The 20,977-nt window shown below is 37.2% G+C and overlaps 1 protein-coding gene across 1 annotated transcript in view; it reads left to right on the plus strand.

The window, feature by feature from the left end:
• Nucleotides 1-20,977, plus strand: part of ANGPT1 (angiopoietin 1) — a 136,725-nt gene that overhangs the window by 81,676 nt on the left and 34,072 nt on the right. Inside the window, exons 4-6 of the mRNA XM_007427545.3 lie at nucleotides 543-775; nucleotides 7,545-7,672; nucleotides 12,827-12,928. Of these exons, the coding sequence (XP_007427607.1) occupies nucleotides 543-775; nucleotides 7,545-7,672; nucleotides 12,827-12,928 (463 nt within the window). The remainder of the gene's footprint in view (nucleotides 1-542; nucleotides 776-7,544; nucleotides 7,673-12,826; nucleotides 12,929-20,977) is intronic.

Here is a 20,977-nt window from a genome sequence, read left to right on the forward strand (position 1 = left end):
GGCATTTTCATATGTGAACAGCTTAAAGTTGTTTGCCTGCTGGTTGCTGAGTTTTAATTATGATTATTTAAATTTATATGCCAGTGACTCAGTGGGAGCTTTATCCCTTTTAGTTTTATAGCATACTGTTGTTAGGTTTTATATTGTTGATGTTTGTTTTATCATTGAACTGTCTTGGAAACAATTTTTGTGGGTGAATCATGGTTTATATTCACATACTTAAATAATCTTCAGCAGTGTGTTTCCTTCTCTCTCTGTGTGTGCATGTGTGTGTACATGTGTGTTTGTAGGACTAGGAAGGGTCACTTTGCAAAGACAGATTTCTGAAGACAGATGATAGGTCAGAATCAGCTGTATTTAAGCAGCCTCCTAGGATGGGAAGTGGTCCAATACATCTGAGGGGCATAAGGTTCAGGAAACCAGTTAGACACAAAGACATCTTGATCCATTCCACAAATATAATCTGTGCTTTTCTCCAACCTCTGCTAGCTATTCATATGTGCTACAACAAAGATATGACACTGATGTGTTTATTTCCCCAGTCTATTGGAACACAAGATCCTTGAAATGGAAGAAAGGCATAAAGAGGAACTAGATACGTTAAAAGAGGAAAAAGAGACCTTGCAAGTTTTGGTGTCTCGTCAAAGCTACATTATCCAAGAACTAGAGAAGCAGCTAAGTAAAGCAACAACCAATAACAGCATTATGCAGAAACAACAACTTGAACTCATGGACACTGTCCATAGCCTGGTCAGCATTTGCTCTAAAGATGGAGGTAAGATGGTATCAGTTTGAAAAATAAACGTGGATAAATTTATCTGATGTCTTTAGTGTAATGAGCATGACTTCATTCAAATTATGCAATTCCCCAGTGTAAAAAGAAGGGGCAGGAAAGATGTGTCCTTCTCAGTACTTCTATGACTGATAGCCATGGGTGTGATGATTGATATTGATGATTGTAGACCAGCAACACTGGGGTTGGGGGCATAAGTTCCCCATCCAGTCTAAGGGCTAAAACATTTTATTTGCATTTCCTTATAAGTATAAATTCCTGTGATTTGACTACTTTAAAATGGTGCATTTTGAGATTGAAGGAGAATAAACCATTGATAATGTGTTAATCACCAACTTCTCTAGCAGTGTGAAATGAGAATACCTCGTTGGGTGAGGCTTGCTGGTTCTTGAGAAATTATCTGTGAATCCTGATAATTTTCGGAGGATTTTTATTTGCCAGACTTGGGTTGAACATTGAGGTTTAGGTCTTGTCATATTGCAGATGATACAGGTAACCTGGCCTGGCCAGTTTCTTTTGCTCATCTGTATTTTTATTCTGGGAGTCATTTGATAAATTGAACCTGACTACTCAGGCCAGGGGTGGGCAGTCAGTGGAAGTCCTGATGTTGTTGAAGGACAAATGACAGTAGCCTGGCCAATACTGAAAGATGCTGAGAGCAAGTCAAGGGCCTCAGTTCCGTAGCCTGATAAAAATGCAGATCTCCTTTGTTAAAGTGCTGCCCCCTTTATGAGCCGGTTGTGTTTTCTGGGAATCTGTTGGCATCCCCCAGACCTAACTTCCACTTTTATTTTATTTTGTGTTTTTAAACTATGGTTGAGTAAGTGGAATACAAAAATGTTCTGCTATAAATTTCCTTCCCAAAATATTTGTAATAAGCGATCAGTTGTCTTATTTTTCCACATCATGTCACAAATGTATTTGATCAATGATCAGAACAATAAAAGAGTTGGACGGCAAAATTGCATTGCAATAATATAGCATAATCAAATTTTAAAACTGGGTGTAAAATTCTAATAACATAATATAAAACATAACTCACCATGGGCATACTATTTATTCTTTGTTACAGCAAATCTAATCCTGTAGTACTTTGTGTGATTTAATAGCTGTGACACAAAATTTAGCTACATTAAATGTGATGCTGGGCTTATGGTCTAATAAGAGAAAAACAAGATAAAACTTATCTGATTGTCCTGGTGTATATTACAACAAGGGAGAGTTGAGAGATTGATGGCTACCTTGATAATATGAGCAGTGCAACAAAACATGGGTGGTTTCTATCAAATTTGAATTGCAGTGATAGGTTCTTCTGGAAAAAGGAATTTTGGCTAATCTACTACTGAGAACTGCTGTAGGTAAAACATCATGTCTGGCTCTAAGAAAAGATTGCTGCTGAGCAGGAAATATAAGTGTGATTAAATATCTACATGGTTTCCATCTAGGGTATTTTAAATGTTCCTTGATATGATTTAAACTAAGTTCATTCTATTGTTCAGTATCAAGTAATCTGGTTTTGATCGTTTGACAGGCTATTTTGTATTCTAAAGACGATAGCTGGTTAAGAGGGAAGCATAGAGGGGCACATTTTTTGAGTACTAGTAGATACCAAGAGCATAGAAACTGATCTGTCAAAATTAGAAGGATCAATCCTGTTGGGGAAAAATGGCACTTGAACCAATTATTCAATATGAATAACCATGCCTTTGCCTCTACTTTCAGTGATCTTTCCTATTTTAGTGATGCATTTGGTACACATTTTGGTACATGGAAAATTAATCATAGGAACCTGATTTGGACTGTTTCTAGGGATTTATAATCAGGGAATGGGCCTAACTGTCTTCCATAAAAGATCTGAATCATAACCTTTGCCTCCAATAACTGAAATGCTGCAGGAATGCATTCCTTACCTTGGGCATGAAAGAAACTCAATATTGCTGCTGAGCTCTTCTGTGCTAATTGTTTCATGTAATCTATGTGAGTTTTCCAAAAGCCAGTAGCATGCGGGACCATCCCTAGATATCTGCAACTCTTAACCTGTTCAGTTTCATTCTCTGAAATGGTCTGCTTATGGTTTTTAGGCTTTTTAGCAAAAACCACTAGTTTAGTTTTCCTCTGATTAATTGTCAACTGTTGTTCTTTGTTCTTTTTTCCTTTTTTTATATGTACTTCTTTTTTGTAAGTGTTGGCGTTGCTCCAAGTCACCTGATACCTCCTTTTGGTGTGCATATGATGCTATGTAAGAAATGTGATCCAACTCTGAAGTCTACAAATGAAGACACAGAATCTAGGTTTCCAAGAGCCATTGTTAATCTGGTCCGCATCTGAGTTGTGTTCATTAGCTTCCACTGATGGATGACAGGTTTTGAAATATTATTGAGAATAGATATCATATGACTAGAACTATATCCCTTATTTCTTTGCAGACTTAAAATGTTCCTTCTACACCATTACTCAGCTTTTTTTGTTGACTTTGATTTTGGGTCTCAGACAATTTGGAATCACATGTCAGTCAAGGATCTTGTAATAAACATGACAGCATCAGGTAGTCAACAGGATTTAGCAACATGACAATATGAATTGAAACCCTCATGTTATAATTTTGAACAAGGATGCTCCCATTGGCCATACTTAGCCAACGCACAGTAGGATGTTAGCTGTTATCCAACTTTTTAGCAAGGGAAGGGTTGCACAATTGAATGAACAAATGAATAATGTTTGGTTTATACTAGCACCTGCTCAGAGATTTAACAATAACAATATTATCTATGACTGAGTAATAGGTTCTATCTACAGCATACTTTTTCTTTAAAGATAGTTATGCCAATGTAAAATAGTTATAACACAAATATAATTTTTATAACATCAATATAGTTCAGTTCTTACTGCATAGCACTGAGAAAAGATCTTTATAAATAACTTCATTATTTAATGAATTTAGATTAACTAATTGACATTCAGTATGTATAAATGTGTGTGTGTGTGTTATAGAGTAACACCAGACAAGATATATATGTGGAATGTTTTACAGTGCAGAAAGGTTATCATACAGTATGTAGTAAGATCATATATTTTATTAACCTATCAAATATTTTTCAACCCATTCTTCTTATTTCAACTGAGTTCAGCTTACTCTTCTGTTATCTCTTCTTGAAAGAGTTGTATCAATTAATGTACAGATTTTCTCTAAGTTTCATAAATTTAATAAATGTTTTCAGTTGGATAAACATGACTAATTCTTTAACTTAATCTGCTCAGTAATTTTTGCAATATTCTATTGTGTTGACTGTTCATATAATGTTGATGTCTAGTCTTTTCAACTCAAATAGCTATCACAATTTTAGTGACACTTAAATAATTTATATGATATACTACACCACATCCCTATAAGCAGTTTAGACAACTTCATTCCAAGATGTTCCTTAGAACTTTAATTGATGAGGTGATTCTAAGAAATGATTAGAATTCCCTTGATCAGTTACATCACCAGACTATGTTCAGTGGAAAATGGGAACCATCTGCAAAGTAATCAGTAGTGTGGCTATTGAGATTGTTCAAACACACACCTGCACCAATTTATAAATAATTATTTAATTTCCAAATTGATCATCATCTTCAGATTAATTAATTCTTCAGTTCCATTCAGCATTTAATAATTTCTGCATGGTGGTCTTGTTCACTTGCTGGCTTTCAAAATATGCTTAGACTACAGCTTCCAGAATTACCAGCCAATCTTTCCAACTAAGAATTCTGGAGTTCTAGTCCAAATACATCAGACACCACACTGGAGAGAGCTGGTAAACTTATGCCACTCATTATAGCCCTTCTGATCACCTGCTTCAAACACCCCGAATGGCTATGAAATTAAATATTACTAAAACAATTCTGGGCAAAGCATTATGCTGCTTACTATATCACTTTGAATGTATAGTTAGAATTTTTCCTTTGACTATGGTCTAGGAAAATCAATGGGTCATAGGAATGCTTTTTCAACCAAAATAATCTGTAGTGGAAGGAACTGAAACAGTGAAATGTAGTTTTATGAAGACTTTATGTAGGTCTCCAATGAAAAGCCGAAAATTCAGAACTGTGTGAGAAGCTTTTTGTGAAAACAAACTCAAATCAAAATACAATTTTTGTCTACAATGGAGGCTAGGAAGTTGAATCTTTTGAGAAGATTTAAGTTAAAGAAGTCAATAAGAACTGTGTAGCCATTTCTTATGTACAGCCAGTAGTCCATCTAGCCCAGTAGATGCCTACTGGTTCTACGAGGAGGCATTTTCCAGGCTTCAGGAAGCCTTACCTAGAGATGCCTCGGATTGAACTTGGGACCATCTGATTACAAAGCATGTGCTTTCCCACTGAGCTATGTTTTTCCCTCAATGTAACTGAATGTCCAATTAATGAATACAGTATTTCTTTCCATGAAAGAGTATTCAGCATGGAGTCTAAGCTAAAGCTGCCTGTTGACTAGCAGACTTTTCCTTGGGAAATGCCTGCTGCTGGGTGGCTGGTCAGGGCACAGCTGTGGAGCATTTGGCAAGCTGCATTGTAGCTCGGTCCAGGTGCAGCAGGAGGAAAGAGACTCTTGGCATAGGAAGTCTTTTGACTTGGTTGAAAGAAAACATGGCTCCATCCTGGAGTAATTATGAGCTGGCATTTTGCCAGCAAAGCAAACATAATTCTTTGTTCACACACACATACACACAGAGCGTGGAGCAGAGAGAAAGAAAGTGCATCCGATTCCTTAAAGAACATCAATTGCTTGCAGCTCAGTTTCACACCAGGTTTTGGGGAGAAAAGGCACCTGTAAGAAAGCTTTTGTGCCACCACAAAAGAGAAACTCATTTGATATAAACACAAAAGGAACAGTGAGTCCCTAATCGAGCCTCCCCCATCCTCTGAATGTGGCCCTTCTTCACAAGGCTGCTATTTAACAATAACTTAAGCAGTAAGAATTCAGCAAGTGAAGACTTTTCCATCATAGAAAAATATTATCTGTAAAAAATGAAGTTGGGTTATTTTTGGTTGGTAAAGAAATTGTTCAAAAGTCATGCAAAACAAGGTAGTTATCTTAAGGATTGGCATCATTCTTCCCCAGGCTGCAGTCACATGTACACTGAGAGAATATAGAGATTACTGGCGATGGAGTTTAGCTGCTGGGAATGTATTAGACCTGTGTTGAAGGAATAGGAATGAACATCCTATTGACCTTAGGCAAACAGTATATTTAGGCATACAGGATTGGCTCACTACAGAAAAAAATCATATATAAATCTTCTTGTTCCATGAGATTAGTAGTAGGCAGCATCCTCTGTAAGAACATAAAGTAACTAACAGATTGATTGATTGATTGATTGATTATGTGCCATTAAGTCAGTGTTGGCTCTTAGCAACCACATAGATGGATTTTTTCCTTGTTTTTAGTCTTGTTTTATTAAAAAAACCTTTTTATTAAACAAACAATAATAAGATAACAAGGGTACAAGAAAAGTTACAAATACCACGTTGATTTTACATAAGTATTAACAATCTCTGTAATCTGAATTAACAATTAACAGTGTTAAGTACACATGTAACATCAAAATGATACTGAAAATGAATGAAAAGCCTAGAAATTTCCAAAATTTCTTTTGATATTGATCCTATATTGATACAGGATAAAAAGTAGGTTTCTATGCCCAAAACAATCTCCTCCAACAGGATATACTAGGGACTCAAAAAAAACTCGATGAAAAAGGCTGCCTTCTCAACATTTCCCATGATATAAAGATGAAAGAGTATCTGCTGAGCTGGCCATGTAATCATCATTTCTATGTGTAATTAATATATTTAGGTTTCTTGATCTACTTATGTAGTGCATTGCAAACACTGGGAATTTCATGAAGAATAAGAGATTAATTTAGATTTCTGTACATAAATTAAATTCTAGTTCTGCAAGTTCTGCAAGCTATTTCTCTCCTATTACTACTAGAGTTTGCACAGAATCTTTTCTTGACATACATAAGCTATAAAAAGCATTTCTGGTAGAAATTGCCTTTGATTGATAATCAGTTAGATGATGGATATAATTGAATAAATATGGAAGTTACGAACTTCATCAATTTTATTGCTAGTGCATATGTTTTCTTAGAAGTTCCACTGAATTCAGTGGGGTTAATTTTCAAGGTACAGCTTTCTTCCTATGTCCCCCATGTAATGACTAGGTCAGATATCTTCAGCCTGAGATTCTGGAGCCTACAGGTGACCTCCCCCAGGTTTGGAAGTGGCCCCAGGATTTCTCCAAAGGCTGACAACAACTTCTGCCACTGTAATTTGTAATTTAATCCAAGGTAGAAAATATTAAATACATGTTAAATCATCAGATTAATTGTGTTTAATATGCAGCTCATTAACTGTGAAGCATGGCCTCTAGTATATCACTTCAAGGCCCAAGACAATTCTCAGCTCAAAAAGTTTGCACACTCCTAGCCTAGCTTAGGTTTAACAATATCTTTAACTCAATTAACAGACAAGCCACATTTTTAAGCTGCTCCTGCTTCCATGCCTGTCATGTAGAAATGGGACAGAGAATCCATTCAGACTATGCTATTGATTTCTGCATCAAGTTTCTGTTAAATGCAGTATAGAAGATTGCCAGTAAAACTAAGCTGGCTAACTTTGTCGCTGGAACGAATGCCACTATTGGTTGAAGATTTGCTGTGGGTTATTACTGCAGATGTCAATATCATATTCATTTTCTGTTTTGCAGTTTTGCTAAAGAATACAAAAAGGGAAGAAGAGAAGCCATTCAGAGACTGCGCTGATGCATATCAAGCTGGTTTTAATAAAAGTGGCATCTACACGATTTATGTTACTAACATATCAGAACCTAAAAAGGTAAAGAAAAGTATGTGTTTCTTTTTAAATTATTCATTCAACTAGATGTTGTGCAAAGTTCAGGCAACTAGAATTGGCCTTTGGCAAATTCATGCTGTGCTTTTCATTTCTGCTGGTCCAGGAAATATGGCAGGTGTGACTTCCTCTGTACTTTTCCTGTCTAGAACTATCATCCTTTTTTTATCACTGTCTTAGGTGAGCTGGAAAAATGGCAGGAGAAGAACAGGTGGGAGGAACTGCATGGACCTTATCTCTTATAGGAACGGAGATGAAGATGATTCAGAAATCACATCTGATTACTGCAGTGTAGAAAAATGTAGGCTATCAGCATCCCTTTTGTGGCTTCCAAGGGTGAAAGGATGTTTTGGGGAGTTTAAGAGGCAAGAGTTAAGCTATTAAGTCCCAAAGATCCTTAAGGCCCCCCATTTTATCTCTTTAAACTCCTGAAATGCCATATGAGTTGCAGGATGTAGTCCCATGGATACAGAGAGGCTAGGGTTAGGAAATCTTAGATTTTCACTCTGTCTCATGTCTTTAGGGTGAATTTGGCTTTATGTTCCATCTATTCATCTTTTTGGTGGCAAAGAACTCTTAAATGTACTTAAGTCCTTGTTTACATTAATCAAATGCTGTATTTGAGAAAATCTCCATGTTCAGGGTTTGTCTTAGGTCTATGCACATTACGGTCCAGTTATGTGCTTTGTTTCCTATGCAGAACAGTTTTCTATGTCAGAAAAAGCAAACAAACCATAAAGTGGACTAAAAGAAAATCTCTGGAGACTAGGATAAAGAATGATTTCTTCCAGACTTACTACTCTTTACTGTTCCAGCAATACAACCAGTACTCATTGGAGCGGAGTCTTACCATGATATTAAGTGAAGCATGTATAGCAACCGCTCATATAAAAACACTAAAATGTTCAGTATAATTTGATCTTCAGTAACACAAGAAGTTCTTTCTTTTAAAGAACTAACACAAACTGCCCTATCAATTCAGGGAGTCACAGTATATCAGAACCCATTGGGTAATAATGGTTTAAACAGTACTCAGTAGGGCTGTCCATGTGTCGCAAATGAAATACTTCAGGTCTTGGGTGAGGATGAGCACTGCATCTCATTGCTATTCATTAAAATTGTCCCTTTTTTAGGCTTCTGGGTAAGATTTTTTTTTTTTTTGAAAAAGTGCATCTGTTTTGAAAGGCACCTCACAACTTCTTAAAGCAGCCACAACCTTTCCCGCCCCCCAAGTTGCCAGGGAAGCTTAAAAAAAAGAGGGGCTGCTTTAATGAAAAGGAGAGATGTGCTATGCAGCAGCATCTGGGGAATCAATAGCAGCCAGAGGGAACATGCAAGCCCTGCCTCTCTTGAACATGCATGCAGTTGTGATGCACATATGAAAGGAGCAAGAACTGCATTGCAACATTCCATCCACCAACATGCCAATTTTGATCCCACCCTACACATGTTCCTGGTCCTCTGACCTTCCTCACCCAAGGCCTGAAGCACTTCTTCCAAATCCTTTTATAAGCATGCACAGCTGAAATAGTCAACCCATTGTCAAAACAGATAGAAAAGTAGAACAATGTGAAATTCTGCCTGTTTCCTTGTGTGTCTCAATGTGGGCGTTCAGATTTCAACCACAAAACATGTTAAAAGGTGTTTAATGGCTGAATGCTTTGACCTTTTCTGGGACTTGAGCCAGTTAAGGACATTTGTTGGCTTGAATGATGGAAAGCTAATGTTTATAATCACCCTGCCACTCCTGTTACTGTGGCAGGTGTTGCTATCCAACCCATTGCTGTGGAGATGAGCAGACCACACAATGAATAATTTAGTGGTATAAATCACACTGTCGTTGTATATATATATTTTTCTCTTGCTTTCTTTTTTATACTCTCTGCATCACTCGAAATGGAAAACCTTTAGAACTTATTCAGGAAAGGATTTGTTAATTTTAGTTCAAGAAATTCTCTGCACACCTTCCATCCCACTCCCCTACCCCAGTCAATCGTAAAGAAGGATAAGTTCACAGAATACAATGCCTATCTCCTTTCTTGCATCATTGAAACATATACTTTATACATAGAATATAAAGATGTAATATTTGAAAAAAAATGTATAAAAGACTGGCCTTGTGTTTTGTTGAAGCTCGATGATGCACCCATTTCTTAAAAATGTCTGCTATAAATCCAAGACCAATGAAGCCCCAGGCAGGAGATAAAAGTTTGTACTCAAATGCTATTATGGAAGGAAGTCCTGAGCCAAATTGTTTTTCTTCTGTTGGGTTTTTGTCCTTTCTTTCTGAAATAAAGTTCACAGTTTTGGAGCACTGTACAATGCCTATCCTCTAATACAATCGGCAGTCTTTGGCTGTGCATGCAAGCATCAAAGATACACAATGGAGTCAAAGTCATGTAATGGAAACAGCCAAGCAACAGTGGTATGAACCATTCATCTTCAGATGAAAGGCATCAGATGGATTCAGCAAAAGATCCAATAACTTGTTTTGAAGAAAACCATTCAAAGGAATTGGATAATGGCAGCAATTATACTACCAGCAAGTGCCATAAATTTGGTTCCCTTTTATGATCCTGCATGAGAATAGATAATACTGACCTTTGATGAATGGACATGAGCTTTTACACCTGTTGTTAACACTGTTGCAAACTCCAGCAGAGCACGGCCTTTTCTTAAATGATCACAGTGAGAAAGCTTTGGTGCACCTTTAACTAGATTGTAAGCATCCAAATACAAAAAAAAAGAACATTTCAATTAAACTCAACCATTTATTTTGAAAATGCACAGCAGAAACTGAAGCTTCATGGAATAGTGGTGGTGGCCATGGTGGTGGCACTTAGAACATATTTTTATACATTAATCTATGTACATTTATGGATGCAACTTGGACAGTTTTCTTTTTGGAAGACTTATTGAATAGGAATCACCAAGAAGCAGACACTATTGCCAAAACTGGCATTTAATAATTTGGCTTACAAATAATTTGGAAACCAATGAAGTTTTTACAGAATGTAGAGCTGGGAGCAGTACTTTATTAAATGTACAGACATCCATGTTTGGGGGTAGTCGTACTTGCCAATCATTCTCCAAGGCAGTCTCACTTTGAATTTATTGTAATAATACAATGATGAAGGAAACAAAGTATGCATCACATAGGTAGGACCTTGTAATTAAGGAGGGGTCACAGCTGGAGCACCACCAAAATGGAAGAATTAAGCCACAAATGAAACATAGAAGGGACAGATCAAATCCAAGGGCTTTGAAACTTATATTTTAGAGAAAAACAAATCAGGTTACTGTACAAAACAAACCATATTTATCTTTTTTATTCCTATATGTGTTTTTGTGCAAACTATATTAGTTAAGTATTTTATGCTATTTTATTTATTTGCAGAATTTCAGTGAAACCACGGTTCGAAGACTTTAGATGGCGTATAAAAAATATAAAATCACAAACTATTATTAAAAGAATAAAAAGATAATGAGAATAAAAAATAATAATAAACCTAGCCAGTAACACATGGCAATAGCAACCTCCCCATGAATTATAATCCAAAAGACCAGCCAAAAGAATTGTTTTCAATTCCTGAATATTAACAGAGAAAGAGGGGAGGGGGATTACCTCAGAGCTCAAAGGAACAAGCTGGGGCAGTGACAGAGAAGGTAAATTTTCTGATCTCCCCCTTCCTTAACTTCCTGAGGAGCAAGGATACACAATGTGGCTTCATACCTTGAATACATAGGATGGGTAGATTATACTGGGAACAGGAAGTCTCAGAGGTAACCAGGATTCAAGCCATGAAAGACTTTATAGGTAATAACCGTCCCCTTGAAATGTATTCAGAAACATATGGATAATGAATGCAGAAATACAAGAAGAGATGTGACTCTGCTGAATTGGTTTTAACCTGTCGGCACATAGGCCATAGCATTCTGTATCAAATGAAGCTTCTGAATATTCAAATATTCAAACGCAGCCCCAAGTAGAGCACCTCCAGAAGTCCACTGTGAAGGCATTGAGAGACTATAACTAGAGCATCCAGCTGGTACATCTGTTAGAGCTGGTCAATATTCTCTGAGGTCCCTAGTACTGGGGGGGGGGGGTTACCTCAGGGCTCAACATGTTTCAACTACATGAGGCCACTGGGTGAGGCCATACATTAGTTTGGGGTCAGGTATCATCTATATGCAGATGATACCCAATTGTATGTCTTGAATCCAGACCAACGAGGCAATCCTACTTGAAGTTTTGTCCAAGTGTCTGGAGAGTATAGGGATCTGAATTGGGAGGAAGAAATTCAAGCTCAACCAAGTGGCTGTGGGACTTTGAACCCTTTCCCCAAGTACAGTGATTTTTTATTTTCAGTCCTGAATGAAGTTTCACTTCCCCCTTTGGAGCTGGTACACAATTTGGGGGTCTTCTTGGACTCCCAGCTCCTGCCCAAGAAGTAAGAGACAGCTATGGCTAAGAAGGTCTTGCAACAAATCCATTTTGTACAAAGGTCTTAGCCGTTACTTGGACCAGGGGACCCTTCAGATAATCACTCATTTAGTCACCTATAGTAGGGACTGTTGCAATTCACTACCCTTGAAAATCACTCAGAATGCAGTGGCTCAGATTTGCCAGTATAATTTGTAATAACCTTTCCTGCTGATGATGCTGAGAAAAGAATTTCAGTATCATCTGGAGGGGCACAAGTTCCCCTCCCCAGCTCCAAAACAAAACAAAACAAAACAAAATCCTGAAGTGTTGATTTTATGACTGCTAATGGAAATCTGAATTTAAAGCTACTTTGGTATTCATTAAACTTAGATGCAATAGATTTTAACATTTTAAATGGTTCACAGAATTAATCTATGAATTTCATTACTGCATAATGCTTGATGGGCTATAAAAACTGTAAAACTAAGTGCATTATTCTGTTTTATTGAAATATATAATCTTTATGTTCCTCTTCCTTTTTTTTTAGATTTGGGGATTGTGGGGACAGAAGTTACACATTAGCATCTTATTTACCTTACTAGTTACTCTCCCTGGGGAATGATGTTGGCTGTTATGGACAGTAGAAAAGTGAGCTGGGTGGATCAAAACAAGTCAGCATAGAGATGTTTATATATTTATGTTCTTATGCCTAGGTTTTTTGCAACATGGAGACTGCAGGAGGAGGCTGGACAGTAATACAACACCGAGAAGATGGGAGCCTAGATTTCCAAAAAAGTTGGAAAGAATACAAAATGGTAAGATGGGGACATTGTTTTATCATTATTCTTAATTTGAAGCAAAGCTGAACGCTGTGTCAATAGCTTGTGCTGGGAACATGGCCATTAAACAATAAACCAGAAGTAACCATGCGGTTCATGCTTATTATAGCCATCAAGACTCCTTTCTTGATTTGTTTTAATATGAATCATACTTCAGAAAGTTGCTTCATTTAGAAACTTTCTTCCATTCTTCCCCTGTGGATTTAGAGATGTATCTATTGCCTTTGTCCATGGTTTCCATTCCTCTTTTCCAGAGAATGTGTCACACTGAGTAATAATAACAAAAATGTTAACATTGGTTGAGATCCAAATTCCCCTGTGAGAAAGTAGAAAACCCTTCCACCCAGGAATTGCAGGCCTCTGTGCTTCACAGGAGGCCATCGACAGATCTCTTTGTCTCTGCGAGGAACTTTCAGAGGACATGGGGAAAGCCGATCATTTGCTTAAGACCTCTTATGAATAACTGAAATAAACTTCCATGTTATTTTGAATCCTGGTCATTTGTGAAGTGATAGCTGTATTTTATGCACTGCCCTAAAATCGAATAAGGTTAGGACTAAGTGGTAAATTAAATAAATTTATGTAAGATATGGAGAAACTGGAATCCTCTCAGGGATATATATTTATCCTAAAAGGCTTGTAAAAATTTGGGCTACTTTGCAGGATAGTTCAATCATGATGAGCCCAACCTTGAATCTGAAGAAGTTCAAAGCTAAAATGCAGTCAGGAAGAGCTGACATTTAAGTTCTGGAGATGCCATATGGGTGTCCCAGCCCATGTGGGTTTCTGAAGTTATTTAGGTTCAAGACAAGGTTTAGGTTCAAAGCAAGAAGAGTTGAGATTCAAACTAGCACCCTGGACAGTTCCAAATGGAGCTCAAGGTGGAGACTCACACTAGATCATAGTTGGTTTAGCTGCAAATTTAATAGAGTTTATTAGAGTTGATGTTTCATTGGGTCAACTATTCCACCATAGCTGGAAGTTAGAGGGGCCACTTCTATTTTAGCAACCAGTAGATCCAGCAACATTGGAGAAACTGTGTTTCTGCTGTCAATTCTAGACTGAAATTCTTTGACAGTCTGTGGCACCAAATCTTTATATAATCCTCTGGATCCCTCACTATATTTCTGCAGAACCCCTCCAGCAACATAAGAGAGAAATTATTAAACAGAGGTAATAAAAAATTAGCCTTGTTTCTGCCTTATTTATTGCTTTATCATAGTCCCAACTACTATTTGAAATCTGAATTCCAGCATAACATTCAAGAGCTATTTGCAATTGTTAGGCTTAAAAATAGTTGGATTCTGAAGATGGCAGTGCAAACTTCTCAGATTCAGGTGATGGTGGCCCAATAGGCTAATCATATGGTAGTTTTCTGGGGGATTGAGTGAGTCTGGGGTGGGTGCCTGGGGTAATTCCTTATCACATTTCATTATGTATTCTGAATCTATGGTCTCATCCATGAATATAGTGGATAATGTTACTTCTTTATGTAGTCTGAGGCAATCTTTCACCTCCTCTACTCTTAGGTTCCAATCAATATAATGCAAAAAATAGTAACCCTGAATTTTCCAGAGATGCTGTTTCAGCAAATGCAATAAAGAGGGTAAAGCATGAGAGCATCACCCTCATCATAATGTCCAAGCTAAAAAGTGCTGTGTAAAAGAGGAGAATGATATTTTTTCCTAAGATATGTGACAAGAAAATAACACATTGTTGTATCAACCCTTTGATATATTGTATATGAAATAAGGTGAAATGTAAGAAACAATGTGAAGCAAAAGAGAAATAATAATATATGAGAAATTCTAATATAAGGAGGCTCATTCCCTTCAGATATTTTAGACTACAACACCCATCAACCTAAGTGAAGAATGTCAAAGACAAGAGCTTGTGGAAATTAAAGACATCTAGAACAGCTGACACCAAATTACTTATTCAGTTAGTGAGAAATAATTCCTGATTAAATACTGTACTCTCATCTTTTTTGAAACAATATGCTCATTTTTTAAAAAAAAAAGCCTTCTACAAATGTTTTCAGAATTCTTCATGTGTAATATATGTGTCTATTACTCATTCTATTCTACTGTCATTATTAAGCCCTTAGTGGAAAACACTTTTACATGTAATTATTAATCAAACAGCACCCAGCTAATATTCTCTGAGCTCAAAAACAAAATAGGGTAGGATTGGGTCTGTTATCCCAGCACTATAAACTATACTAGGAACTCAGAATGATATCCTGCAAGAAGAGAATAGCAAGGAGACCTTGCTTTTATGGAACCAAATATATAGCTTGAGGGGTATTTTTGATTACAATAAATATTTCATTAATTAAACTACTCATGTTTTTAAAATTGCCTTTACTAGCTGAAAGCCATTTACTGTAGTTTATTTCATTCAAGTTAGCTGCAGTACATGGGGTGCATTTGTTTTCTTTTATGTTTTTGTTGCTCTTTATGCAAAAAATAAAAGGGGTGGGGGAGAGGAATAAATCCAGAAAAAAGGAGAAACAAACACTATATAGTACCTCTCACACTATAGAACCTCGTCTTATATATTCATGCGGTGTTGCACAAATGAACATTTATGTAAGTACCTTAACAGTTGGGAACACATGGGAAATAGCACGTATAAGCTGCAGTCTTGATATTTAAATATTCCCACTGAGCCTCCTGCCAGAAGAACTTAAATCTAGAAAGAGAGGAAGATTCTTCAGATCACTGTATATTTACAGAGAATGGGTGTTCTTCCAACCTTGTCTAAGGTAACAATAATAATAGCAATAGGACATTGGGGTAATAGCAAATAACTCCATAAACCTACTATATATGTATACATATGGATGTACATGTGTGTGTGTGTGTGTATATATATATATATATATACACATACATACATACATACATACATACATACATACATACATACAGATATACATAAAATCTGTCTGACTATACCTGTAAGGCACAGACATTGGACAACCAATCCAAGAAATGAATATATGCATGTAACAGCAGGTGGCAGCCAACCTTGGTTCATTCCAGAAAGCCTAAACAGATTGGAGCGATTAGTACTTAGATGTGAAACCACCAGGAAGATGGTCTCTGCAGGCTAGATTAAAGCATAAAAATAAAATCCCCACAAGCCAATGGCAAATTGCTTTCATATTGCTGCCAAAAAAATGATGTGGATATGTCTGCGTAATTGCCAGTGGTTGAGCTCAACTCATGTCAGTCTCTATGTTTAATATCATGTAAGTTGAAATGCCTTCTAAAAATCCTTCCCATATGGACATTTGATTGAAGTGTCCTCATTCTGGCATATCTATAACTATATCAGAATCAGCAACAGTTGAGAGCAGTTGCTAAACTGGGAATTTTATCTCTAACATGCATAGAGCAATTGGTCTTATTTCACAGCAGGCAGTGGCACCTAATCATTTATATATAGCTCTCAAATCTATATCTAAGTAGAAATCTAATCTATATCTAAGCAGAAATCTATAAGCAGAAATCTAAGCAGAAATCTAAGCAGAAATCTAATCACAAATAGGATGGAACACCAAGAGAAAAACCCAGTTCTATAATTTACATGAACTAAAAAGAATATATTCCAGAAAAATCAGTGGCAAACTGTTTCTGTATAATTATGAAGAAAAGATGCCCTTGTGGTCACCAGGAATTTGTATCTTTAGCTGGCTTTATGCGAGCACACTTCCTCATTCTCAATTCCCCATTTGACATGTGAGGGGAGAACAACCATGCATAATTGTTGTATTATATAATGCATGGTGGTCCTCGTTTAAGGATCACTCGTTTAGCAACTGTTCAAACTTATGATGGTGCTGAATGATTGGTAGTTATGGCTGGTCCTCAGAGTTCCAGCCATTACAGTGTTCCAGCGGTCATGTGATCATGAGTTCTGACCTTCCCTGCCGGCTTCCCACAAGCAAAGTCAATGGGAAAGCTAGCAGGAAGTCCGAAGTCATGGTCATGTGAGGTACTCATTTAATGACCCATGCAGTCCTCACTTAACAACAGCAACTGGGACTGCTGGAATTGCCATTGCTAAGTGATGCAATCATGTGACATCACACTTTATGACTGTGTCACTTAGTGATGGCAATTCCAGTCCCAATTGCTATATTTAACCAAGGACTACCTGTATATATAAAGCTCTTTGAGGAGTTCAAAGAGCTATGCAATTATTATGCATCATTTCTGCTGGTGCTTACTATATCCATTTCTACTGTTGTTCTAAGTCTGTGTAGGTACATTTTTCATTTCCACACCCAATCCTAAACTCATCAGTATTCCAGTGAAGTTAGTTATCCAGTTCAACAATGAATGTAGCAAATGCACATGACAGATTTTCAAATGTTGATATTTGCATAGATACATCTGGGTGCACTTTTCTACAAGAAAGCAAATTCATTGTTGAATGAATAATTCTGAAAAGTGAATTTCAGAAGTAGAAGGCTGGATAAATTATTCCCACTATTGGCACTCAAAGCTAGAAAGATGTTACTTTCCTTCCTGAATTAACTGAATTGTGTGGCTTTTAGGCACTGAGTTTTCATTAAAGGAATACAGACTTAATTGTTTGGGTTCTATGATCTTTTATGGAGTTTAATGTAGCTAACAAAGAATTATTTTAACACACCAAGTAAATCATGGCTCAGAAGACATGAAATGATAATAAATAATTCCTTAAGCAAGCATTTTTAGCATATATTTAATGTGAGAACAAATCTCCCTACCAGAGCTTCCAAGATCTTAGTTTCTCCCTTATTTGCAACTGGTACCCCATCCGGTAGCTGGTTACACTCTGCTGCCCCATAGGACTTCAGAAGGAAAACTTCAGCCTGCAAAACCCATGTTCATTAACTATGATTACTCATCCTTGTTTGCCTTTATACCATTGTGCCCACCAAATTATCAGGAAACTGAAAGTTCTTTCACCATCCTTTTTGAAATACATAGATAAGGTTGGTATGAAGATTCATCTCCATTCCCATGGATATTAGTGAAAGACAGAAAGGAGAAATAGTAATCAGTTGTTTGGAGAGACTGATAATATTAATCAGCCACAAAACATCCTTTTTCTCAATGTTTGGAATTAGAATGAAAGGAGGAGGTTGAATGGCCTTGATGCAACAGCTGCAGTTTCTAAGATCAGAAACCATAATTCAGAGCTAGAGTGAGGAAAGCTGTCACTCTGTTTCTTTCTTTCAGTTCATGTTGTCTCATTTCTTCATTTTGTGAACTTTTTAAAACACATGGAAGAGAGAGAAAAATTTCCTCAAATATTTGTAATTTTCCATGCAATTCTCCCAACACATATACTGTAATTCCCAGCGAAGAGTTCCCTGTAATATCATGCATTTTGGTGTCTTTTCCCCCAACATGTGATTTTTCTGAGTGGTTTTCCCTCATACAGGGGTGTCCAGAGGATACAGTATATTCAAAAAAGTCACGATGGAGGTCTCAACATGCAACTGAAGCTCTGTTTTTATGCGTGTCACACACGCAATGCAAAGAAAAAACAGACGGAACTTTGATTGGACCACTGTGTCCATCATCTTAACCTTTTGGACCATACACTGCTCTCATACATGCATTGAGTTATTCTCTCCTCATATTATGTACTCTCTCCTTGTTAGTTTGTGTGCTTTCCTGTACCACATATGCTTTCCAGGAGCCAACTGCATCTTAAAAGCTGCAGATAATGGCATACTTTTTGATTTAAATTTGTGTGCAAGTTTGTGGAATGTAAAGTGGGCAAACCTGATGAACAAATCCTTTCCCACCCCATTCCTATCAGAAATGTAAACACTCTAGCTCCTTTCTACCTACCCTTTATAGGGGTACATTCGTGTTTAATTACTTTACAGTTTGATCTCTGCTACTGCATTCATAGTTATATACCCTTCCTTGGACTAAGCTTGGCTCTGTTTGGAGCACACAGTCCTATCTAGAATCATACCCTCCCTCTGTAAATGTTGCTGAATAACATCTGTTTCAGGAACTGTGTTGACATGTGGTTATATATCTTTTGATTGCCTGCCCTTTGGCATTTCAATTGGACCCCAGAAATGTGTTTTAAATAGCCCCCACATGATGGCCTCCCCTAATCAGAAAGGAGTAGAAAGTTCTAAAAAAAAAGTGAACTGATTAATATAGTTATCCCTTTGCTATTACATTTGATATAAACTCTGTTGGATTACTGATGAACTACAAGGATCAGCTTACTACATTTAACTAGATCCAGGTCATACAGCATCCCAGATCTGCCTCAAATCTTCATACCCTTTTATAGCACAAGAACAGATTTGTAGGCTCATGTTGTTCCTTATTACTGATGCAAACATTATACTGCCAGAAAAGCTTGGATCTCTAAGAGTTTGATCATTTAGGATATGTTTATCATTGCATTTATATTCCATCCAACCACAATCATGTGAGGAAGGGGATCTGCAAGCAGCAGGTCAAAAAAATCAAAATGGTGGCCTTGACAGTGTGATCAAAGTCCCACCCCCTTTTATACATGTATTGCATACATGACCCAGAAGAGGTGCGGCATGGATCATATGGTCACAGCTGCCATCTTGACATTTTTATTCTTACCCCCCATGGGGTAGGTTGGGTTGAAAGAGAGAATTACTGGCCCAGAGTGAGCTCCAGGGTCAAGGGGCACCTTAAGGCCTCCCATTCTGCTGTCTAGCACCTTAAATGTTACATCACACATTTAAAATATAATGGAAGAATAAAATTACTCAATACATAGAAAGTAATCATGTTAATATCAAATAACAGAATACAATATTAATTAAATGTGCATGAATTTGGGTTTTTGGCTTGTTGGTTTTATTTTGTCCATGTCTTATCTACTTGTTTATTCTGGCCCTGCTCACTTTTGGGAGTGTTGCTTTCAAAATGATAAATGTTGCCAAATCTCTGTGTTATTTGAGTCCTGCTGCATTTGGCTGCTGAAAAAGAAGAGCCAATGTAGTCTTCACTTGTGGCTTCCTTCCTTGTAGGACTGGCTGTGCAGAGGTAGCAAGGCAGGGCTAGCAATTGGCTGTAAGTTGCTGGAAAACTCCTGACAGTCACCCAATTGGGGCAGTAAAAGAATCCAATCAATCACTGCTGTGTTGATGGAACAGCTAGCCTAGGATTGCGTTCTGATGCAAGGAAGAATTAAACTGTCAGCCAAATTATCTTCTGTACCTCTTCTTTTATTTCTTCAGGCAGCAACATGTCTGAACGTGGGCTACATTGTTCTTATTCTATAAGGCTTTTTATGATTAATTTCTGTGTATGTTTCCATAGTTTATTTTGGGCTATTTGAATCTCCTCCTCTCCCTCCTCTCTCTCCTCTCCCTTCCTCCTTCTCTTCTCCTCCCCTTCCTCTCCCTCCTCACCCTCCCTCCTTTTCCTTCTCTTTCTCCTCCTCCTCTTCCCCCTTCTTCCTCCTCCTCCTCCTCCTCCTCCTCCTCCTCCTCCTCTTCCTCCTCCTCCTATGTTTCTATAATTTCTTTATAGAACTTGATCACAGATGTACTAGTTTGAAATAACTTTTTAAGGTGGGATATTAATGGTGAATTAAAGAATTCATGCCGTATAATATATAAAATTATTCTCCCTCCCCTCCAAATGTTGAAAAGCAATTCTATAATTTCCATCCAAAGCTTGAGGGTTCCCTTGCTTGTTCTTTATAATTCCTCAGAAGATAGGCTTGCCTGAGGTGGGGGTGAGGGGGTAAGGCTGACTTATTAGCTGTTTCATTCAATGGTTTTGAAATGTGTCCATATGATATACTATATCTGGTTTCAATGTTGTTTTCTTTCCCTTAAAAATCTCAGAGCTTCCTATGAACATTATCAGATGAAGTAAATAAAATAAGAGAGAGAACTGTTTAATGATGCTGGAGGAACATGGTTCAAATAGGATATCCTTATAAATGTTGCCAAATCTAATAAAATGCTTTTGTACCCTCCATAGTGTTTTCCTTCCACTGTTA

This window comes from Python bivittatus, unplaced genomic scaffold (genome assembly GCF_059951505.1).
Source record: "Python bivittatus isolate LINGU-HERP-01145 unplaced genomic scaffold, Pbiv_v1 ctg000590_np1212, whole genome shotgun sequence".
In the NCBI taxonomy this organism is placed as follows: domain Eukaryota; kingdom Metazoa; phylum Chordata; class Lepidosauria; order Squamata; family Pythonidae; genus Python; species Python bivittatus.